At 46.9% G+C, this 9,097-nt stretch overlaps 1 protein-coding gene across 1 annotated transcript; it reads left to right on the top strand.

Annotated features, from left to right (window-relative positions):
• The first annotated feature begins 4,611 nt into the window (after positions 1 to 4,611).
• LOC102742089 (olfactory receptor 10H2-like) lies at positions 4,612 to 5,948 on the top strand. Its single transcript, XM_031030990.2, has one exon. It carries the CDS (start codon positions 4,823 to 4,825, stop codon positions 5,780 to 5,782), a length of 960 nt encoding a protein of 319 aa, XP_030886850.1. The 5' UTR covers positions 4,612 to 4,822; the 3' UTR covers positions 5,783 to 5,948.
• The last annotated feature ends 3,149 nt before the right edge of the window (positions 5,949 to 9,097 follow it).

Raw genomic sequence — 9,097 nt, 5'->3', positions numbered from 1 at the left:
GTCTGCCTTTGGCTAGGGTCATGATCCCAGGGTCCTGGGATCGAGCCCCGCAGCATCGGGCTCCCTGCTCAGCGGAAGCCTGCTTCTCCCTCTCCCACTCCCCCTCCTTGTGTTCCTGCTCTCCCTGTGTCTCTCTCTGTCAAATAAATAACTAAATAAATCTTAAAAAAAAAAAAAAAGAAATAGGGTCTTTACAGGTGTAATTAGATAAGGATCTCAAGATGAAATCATCCTGGGTGTTGAGCTCCTAAATGCTGGTGTCTAATGACTGGTGCCCTTATAAGGAGAGGAGAAGACATACAGACACAAGGAGAAGTTCATGTGAAGACTCAGGTAGAGATGGGAATGATGCAGTCAAGGTTATTGGCAGCCACCAGAAGTCGGGAGAGAGGCATAGGGCTGATCCTCCCTCAGAGCCTCCAGAAGGGACTACCCTGCTGACACCTGGCCTCCAGAACTGGGAGAGAGCATATTTCTGGTTTTTTAAGCCACCCAGTTTGTGGCAATTTGTCTCCTCAGCCCCAGGAAACTAATTCAAGGGCGGGTGCTGTCTTCTAGGTCATATGTGCTCACACCAGGCGGGGGGTCTGGACGTGAGAACACGAGGAGGGAGGAGAGTAGACACTGAGCTGCACTGTGGCCCGAGAGCAAGGCAAGCCTGGTTGCTGGTGGCCTGACACCTTGGCACTGCCCCCTCCCTCCCTCCTCAGTCCTCAGCCTGGGGCAGCCTGGGCCCAGAGCAGGGCCATGCTTTAGAGATCCCATCTCTGACCCCGCACCTCTGCTTCTGCGGAGGCCAGACAGCAGCCCCTCTTCTGGACCACTCCCAGGGGCTGGGACCCAGGGTTTCCCCACCCAGCTCTGGGAACCTGTGCTGTCCTCTCTGGGATGGCCCAGGGGTGCCTGTTTGTGGGGTGTGGATGGACTTGAGCTTTGAGAATGCAGTGTCCTTAGGCCAGCATGCATGAGAACAAAGGAGTATGCTCAGAGAGTAGGGGAGGGGCTCCAGCCTCCTTTTGTATTCCTTCCCCTGTCCAGTTAGAGGCAGTCTTGTCTCCTCCTTCTCCTGCCTTAACCATCTTCTGCACAGCCCGGCTGGGAGGCCTCAGGAAAGGTCTGGAGGCTGCATGTACTGCTCTGGGCTAATCTCAGGGAAGCCTCTGGAAGTCTCCCTGAGGCCCACCCCTGCCCCGCCTGACTTGAGCCCTGAGGATGGCCCCGCCCACAACCTGCCTCTGCTGCCCACCTCCCCTCGGAAGCCTTTGGAATACCACTGGAGTACCGCTAGATAAAGCGCAGGCGCAGCCTCCCGCCCTGCCCACCCCTCTTCTGAGCTCCCGGTGTTGAGTGTGAGTGAGGGGACCCAGGGCTTCCTCTGCGACGCCCCCAGACAGTTCCCCGCCGCCGCCACCAACGGAGGCGAGTGTGCGCCCCTGGGTGCTTTTCAGGAGGAGGTGATGCAAGCGCGGGATGCGGGGAAGGACTGTGGGTGATAAGAATGTGGGGGTGGATCTTGGGACCCAGAACCCCGCTGAAGGAAGTTTGAAGGAAACAGTTCCTGGGCGGATGCCTCTAATTCAGGAATCGCGCATCCAGGTCCTGTGTGCTTCCTGGTCATCGCTGCGATCTTACGGTGAAGGGTATCTGTCAGGGACACCGGCGGTAGTCACCATCTTCCTGCTTCTGCTGTGTCGTGCTGTGAGAGTGTACGTCTGTGTGCACCTGCGGGGGTGCCTGTGGCCGCGACTCTGCAGTTGTGTGGGTGGGTCCATCCCCGCGGCGGGGTCTCCGCCTCCGTGTGAGTGAGCGGGTCTGATCCTGAGCGCAGGTGCATTTGGGCCTGCTGTGTGCCTGTCTGGTGTAGAGCTTAAGGCAGCTGCGCCTGTGTGTGTGTGTGTGGGGGGGTGGGAAGTGGAATGCAGGTATGTGGAGGTGTGGGGGCACACCCACATGTAGGTGTTCGTGAGACACAGGGGGCACCCAGATGCCAGTCTGTAAGAACCGGAGGCCGCCTACCCCTGAGGAGAGCTGTTCTGAGGTGCCTCCCCTTCTGCTCTCACACACACCTGGCGGAGGCTCAGTGGCTGCCCTGGAAGGCACAGGAAGGCTTAAGGGCAGGTGGTGGGTTCTTCCTTCCTGATCTCCTCTCTGGCCCTAGGCACTCACTCTCTTCCTTTCTGGGGACAGGCTGGGCTGTGAACCAAGGGGGAGACAGCACAGAGGTAGAGGAAGACCAAGGAAGGTACGTTTTCCTTTCTAAAAAAAAATGGGACAATTTCACATAATACAAAATTAATCATTTTGAAGTTACAAATCATTGGCGTTTAGCACATTCACAATGCTGTGCAACCATCACCCCTTTCTAGTTGCCAAATATTTTCATCACCCCAAAAGGAAACACTACCTTCATTAGTAATCACTTCCCCATTGCCCCCTGCCCAGGCTCCAGCTTCCCCCCAACCCCTAATATGCTTGTTGTGTCTACAAATTTGCATATTTTAGGTATTTCATATTACTGGAATCAGACAACCTTTCGTGCCTGGCTTTTTTTCACATAGCATGATGTTTTCAAGGTTCATTTATGATGCCACATGTGTTCGTACTTTGATGTGTAAAAAACACATGACATAAAATTTATTATCTTAACCATTTTTAAGTATGCAGTTCCGGTGGTGTTAAGGATATTCACATTGTTGTGTAATAGATCTGCAGAACTCTTCATCTTGCAAAACAGAGACTCTATACCCATTAAACAAAACTTGCAGTTTCCCACTCCCTGTAGTCCTCGGCAACCTCCATTCTACTTTGTTTCTATGAATTTGACTGCTTTAGATACCTCACATAAGTGGGATCATACAGGATTTCTCCTTTTTGGGGACTAGCTGATTCCACATAGCATAATGTTCTCAAAGTTCTTTCGTGTTGTGGCATGTGACAGGATTTCCTTCCTTTCAAGGCTGAATGCTATTCCATTGTATGGATATATCACATCTTGTTTATCCATCCATCCACCAATGGACATTGGGGATGTTTCTACCTCAAGGCTATTGTGACTAGTGCTTCTATTTGCACAGGCGTGTGCAAAAATCTCTTCCAGACCCTGCTTTTGCCACTTTTGCATATATATCCGGAAGTGGGATGGCTGAGGCATAGGTAGTTCTATTTCTAATTTTTTGAGGACCATTCATACTGTTTTCCATAGCTATTGCACGACTGTGCAATCCCACCAACAATGCACAGAGTTCTAATTTCTCTACCTCCTTGCCCTTTTAAATGGCACAGCTCAGTGCCATTTAACCATTCACAATATTGTGCCACAAACACCTGTATTTAGTTCCAAGAGATTTCACCACCCCAGAAGGAAATCTGCAACCCATTTAACAGTCACTCCCCATTGCAACTCCTCATTGGAACTCCTGTTCCCTGGCAACTGCTAATCTGCTTTCTGTCTTGATGCGTTTACCTATTCTGGATATTTCAAATACATGAAATCATACAATATGTGGTCTTTGTGGCTGGTTTCTTTCACTCAGCATATTGTCTTTGAGGTTGATCCATGTTGTAGCATGTTCAGTACTTCATGCTTTTGTATGCCTAAAAGATATTCCATCATATGGATACCACTTTCTGTTTATCCATTCATCTGTTGGTCCATCCTGCATTTTTTTAAAAGATTTTTTATTTATTTATTTGACAGAGGGAGGCACAGCGAGAGAGGGAACACAAGCAGGGGGAATGGGAGAGGGAGAAGCAGGCTTCCCGTGGAACAGGGAGCCGGATGCGGGGCTCCATCTCAGGACCCTGAGATCATGACCTGAGCTGAAGGCAGATGCTTAATGACTGAGCCACCCAGGCGCCCCCATCCTGCATTTTTTGCATCAAGTCTGTCGATAGCAGAGAAAGGAAGAAAGATAGAAAGACAGAGCAGTAACACTGGATGGAGCAGTTGCTTGGAAGGAGAGCTGTCCTCACGGGGAGCTGGGGCAGATGTGAGTCAGTTGCCACTCAGGGAAGGATATGAGAGAACCCACAGCTGCGAGCCTTGGTTGCTCCACAAAGCAGGAGGTTGGGGATAGGAGAGTGGGTAGGGCTTGAGGAGAGGGAAGGAGATTCAGAGAAGAGCATCGGTGAGTGACCAGAGATAGAGTGCCCAGCAGGGGTCAGAGAATGTGACTCTGGTAATGCTGGTCGGTGCCACATCCTTGTGGGGGACTCACGCAAGTTAGACCACACAACAACAATAGTAGCTAAGAGCTGAACGGGCATCACCTCACCTTAGTGCCACTACAGCCCTGTGGAATGAGGATGATTATTCCATGTTCCCAGTGAGCCAGTGAGGGATAATGCTGAGAATTAACCAGAGCCTACATCCTCTCCATGCCACACAGGAGAGGTGACCTCCAGCTGAAGATAGCAATCAGGGAGTCGCTTGCACTTAAAATTCAGGAAGGATTTGGTATCACAGAGATGGAGAGAAGCATGGAGTGGCCAGCATGCTCAAAGGCAGGAAAGCCGGCTGGTCATGCATGGAGTCAATGACAGTAATAACAGTAGTTGTAATTATTATTATCAGTATTATTTTTTACAGCATTCTTACTATGTGCCAGGGCCTGCATTACGCAATTGAGGCTCACGATCTTCCGTGAACCCCAAGCAGCTCCGAGGATCACTGACAGTCATGATGAGCAGCAGGTCATGGAGGGACTGGCCGTGGTGTGGGGGGTGAGGGCCCCCCACCCCTGGGGAAGTCCTCCTGGGCCGGGCTCAGCATGGACCCAGAACTCGTGCCCACCAGGCCGCCTTCCCTCTCTCCCACCCAGTGATGGCCACCACTCTGGGCCTAAACCACAGCTCCATGTCTGAATTCATCCTCGTGGGCTTCTCCACCTTCCCGCCACATCTCCTGCCCGTCTTCTTCCTGCTGTTCCTGCTCATGTACCTGTTCACCCTGCTGGGGAACCTGCTCATCATGGCCACTGTGTGGAGCGAACGCGGCCTGCACACGCCCATGTACCTCTTCCTGTGTGCCCTGTCCATCTCCGAGATTCTCTACACCTTGGCCATCACTCCACGCCTGCTGGTGGACCTGCTCTTCACCCACCGCACCATTGCCTTTGCGGCTTGTGTCAGCCAGATGTTCTTCTCCTTCACATTTGGCTTCACCCACTCCTTCCTGCTCACCGTCATGGGCTACGACCGCTACGTGGCCATCTGCCACCCCCTGCGCTACAATGTGCTCATGAGCCCCCGTGGCTGTGCCTGCCTGGTGGCCTCGTCCTGGGCTGGTGGCTCAGTCATAGGGCTGGTGGTGGCCACAGCCATTTTCCACCTCACCTTCTGTGGACCCAATGAAATCCAGCATTTTTTATGTCATGTACCCCCTCTCTTGAAGCTGGCCTGTGGAACTGATGTACCAGTAGTAGCCCTGGGTGTGGGGCTGGTGTGCATCACCAACTTGTTGGGTTGCTTTCTCCTCATCCTCCTCTCCTACACCTTAATTGTGGTTGCCATCTTGAAGATCCCCTCTGCTGAGGGCCGGCACAAAACATTCTCCACCTGTGCGTCCCACCTTATTGTGGTCATTGTGCACTATGGCTTTGCGTCTATCATCTACCTCAAGCCCAAGGGTCTGCACTCCCACGAAAGCAACACCCTGATGGCCATCACCTACACGATCCTCACACCCTTCCTCAGTCCCATCATCTTCAGTCTCAGGAACAAGGAGCTGAAGACTGCCATGAAGAAGACCTTCCTCAGCAAACTCTATCCCTCCAGCATCTAAGTGGCCAGTGTGAAGGTGGTTTCAGAAGAAGGTAGAAGGATGACCATACCCTCACCTGTACGATGGGGTTTACAATGTCTGCCTAGTAAGATTGGTAAAAAGATGTGTGACAACACCCAAGACAGCAGGAGCTCAATAAATGTGAACTTTTCTTCTTCTTCCTCCCTTGGTTTGTGTCTTGGCTATTAGTTTTATTTGTAATCAAACAGCTTTCTTGAGATATAATCCACATGCCATATAATTCACCCATTTAAAGTACACAATTCAGTAGGTCTACAGTGTATTCAGAGTTATGTGATCATCACCACCATCAATTTGAAACATTTTTGTCACCCAAAAAGGAAACCCCTACCCATTCAGTCCCCATTTCTTCCCCAACTCCCATAACCCCCAGCTATAGGAAACCACTTTTTTTCAGAATATGTTTTAATTTTTTAAAATTGAAATATAGTTGCCATACGATGTTATATTAGTTTCAATTGTACAACATAGTGATTTGACGCCACACAATGCTATTATAATACCTTTGACTACATTCCCTATGCTGTACCTTTCATCCCCGTGACTTACTCATTCCACTTTGCCTGTTCTGAACATTTCATATAAATAGAATTACACTAGGTGCCCATTTTGACTGAGTGCTCTCGCTTAGCACAATGTGTTCAAGGTTCCTTCATGTTGTGGATGTATGAGATGTTCATTCCTTTTTATTGCCAAATACTATTCCATTGTGTGCACATACTGTGTTTCTTTCTTTTTTTTAATTTAAATTTTAGTTAGCTAACATACAGTGCAATATTGGTTTCTGGAGTAGAATTCAGTGGCTCATCACTTACATCACTTACATACAACACCCAGTGCTCATCACAAGTGCCTTCCTTAATATTCACCACCCTCCTAGCCCATCCCTCACCCACCTCCCTCCATCAACCCTCCGTTTGTTCTCCATCATTAAGAGTCTCTTATGGTTTTTTTCCCTCTCTCCCTTTTCCCTCTTCCCATACCTTCATGTGTTTTTTTTCTTAAATTCCATATACGAGTGAAATCATATGGTATTTGTCTTTCTCTGAGTGACTTATTTCACTTAGCGTTAGCTCCATCTTGCAAATGACAAGATTTCATTTTTTTGATTGCTGAATAATATTCTGTTGTATATATCTATACCTTATCCGTTCCTCACTCATTGGACATTGGGGCTCTCTCCATAGTTTGGCCATTGTTGATAATGGGACATAACTATATTTCATCTGTCCGTTTATTGCTTGCTGAACTTCTCAGTATTTCTACTTTTTGCTATTTTGAATAATGCCACTAGGAATGTTTGTGTACCCTTTTTTCTTGAATATATGGTTTCACACTCCTGCATGTATACTATGGAGTGGATTTTTTTGATCCAATGGTAACTCTATGTTTAATTTTTAAAGAAAGTTCCAGACTGTTTTCCAAAGTGGCTGCACCCCTCTATATTCCCACCAGCCTCGAAGTAGGGTTCAAATTTCTCCACATCTTTGCCAACATTTGTTATTACCTGTCCTGTTACTTATAGCTATCTGAGTGGTAAGAAGTGGTATCTCATGGTGGTTTTGATTTTCATTTCTCTGATAAGTAATGATGTTGTGCATCTCATCACATGCTTGTTGGCCATTTCTACGTGTTCTTGGAGAAATGCTGTTGAGATATTTCACCTGTTTTTTAAATTGGCTTGTTTGTCTTTTTGTTGAGTTGTAATAATTCTTCATAGTTTCTAGTTATAAGGCCCTTATCAGATAGGTGAGTTTCAAGTATTGTCTCACATTCTATAAGTTGTCTTTTCACTCTCTTGTTGGTATTCTTTGCAGTACAGAAGATTTTAATTCTGATGACATCCAATTTATGTATTGGTTTCCTTCATTGCTTATGGTTTTGGTGTCATGTCTAAGAAATGATTGCTTAATCCAAGGTCATGGAGATGCTCAGCTATGCTGTCCTCTAAGAACATTATAGTTTTAGCTCTTACATTTAGGCCTTTGCTCCATTTTGAATTAATTTTTGTACATAGCATGAAGTAGGGGCTGAATCTTAGATTTGACTGGTTCAATGTGGTTGCAATTTCCTTGAAAATGACCCTGTATGAACTGCCATCAAATCCCCAGACCTGTGATTACATAGTGGGGAAGGGGGAGTCACCACACACATGTGTGGGCATATACATTATTCAGATGCAATCAGCAAACAGTAATATTATTTCCAGCTCTTGGGTTGCTGGTACAGCAATGGTAAAAACTAATAATAGTCATCATGTCAGTATATACAATATATTGGGCATTATACGATATTCAGCACTTTTAATATAGCATCTTTTTATTCTTAAAAACCTGTAAAAAAAAAAGGGAAAAAGGGCAATTTGTGCCAGCAAAAAAATGGCTTGTTATTTATAATTTCCCAATGCCTTTGAAATCATAGGTATAGACTTATTTCTGAGTGCAGCATTTGGTATGAGAATGCAGGGGAGGGGAGGGAAGAGAGAGAGAAATTTCTGTAAGTTAGCAGTGGAACAGAGAGAGGCATCTAGGCAAGGAAAGGAAAGAAGTGGTGACGGCATCTGATAGGGCTGCAAGCTCTGCTGGGTGGGGAAGGGAACAGCGGAAGAAAGGTGAAGATCTTATTGCTGGTAGTGATAGTGTCTTTTTTTTTTAATTTAATTTTATTGTGTTATGTTAGTCACCATACAATACATCATTAGTTTTTGATGTAGTGATCCACAATTCATTATTTTCGTATAACACCCAGTTCTCCATGCAATACATGCTCTCCTTAATACCCATCATGGGGCTAACCCATCCCCCCACACCCTCCCCTCTAAAACCCTCAGTCTATTTCTCAGAGTCCATAGTCTCTCATGGTTCATCCCTCCCTCCGGTTCCCCTCCCCCTTCATTTTTCCCTTCCTTCTCCTAATTTGTATGTCTTCTTTGAAGAAGTGTCTGTTCATGTCTTTCGCCCATTTTTTGACTTGATTATTTGTCTTTTGGGTGTTGAATTTGAGAAGTTCTTTATAGATCTTGGATACCAGCCCTTTGTCTGTAGTGTCATTTGCAAATGAACTTTTGGGACTTCATCAAGATAAATGTTTCTGCACAGCAAAGGAAACAGTCAACAAAACAAAGAGGCAACCCACAGAACAGGAGAATATATTTGCAAATGACATACAAATGGCTAACCGACACATTAAAAAATGTTCATCATCATTAGCCATCAGGGAAATTCAAATCAAAACTACATTGAGATATCACCTTACACCACTTAGAATGGCAAAAATTGACAAGGCAAGAAATAA

Source organism: Leptonychotes weddellii, chromosome 1 (genome assembly GCF_054177405.1).
Source record: "Leptonychotes weddellii isolate Sample4059 chromosome 1, ASM5417740v2, whole genome shotgun sequence".
Classification (NCBI taxonomy): Eukaryota; Metazoa; Chordata; class Mammalia; order Carnivora; family Phocidae; genus Leptonychotes; species Leptonychotes weddellii.
Note: the sequence above shows the minus strand (reverse complement) of the source record. Positions and strands in the feature narration are given on the sequence as shown.

What these genes read in the sequence shown, in the direction of transcription:
- LOC102742089 (XM_031030990.2), top strand. Translation starts at nt 4,823, where the DNA reads ATGGCCACCACTCTGGGCCTAAACCACAGCTCCATGTCTGAATTCATC.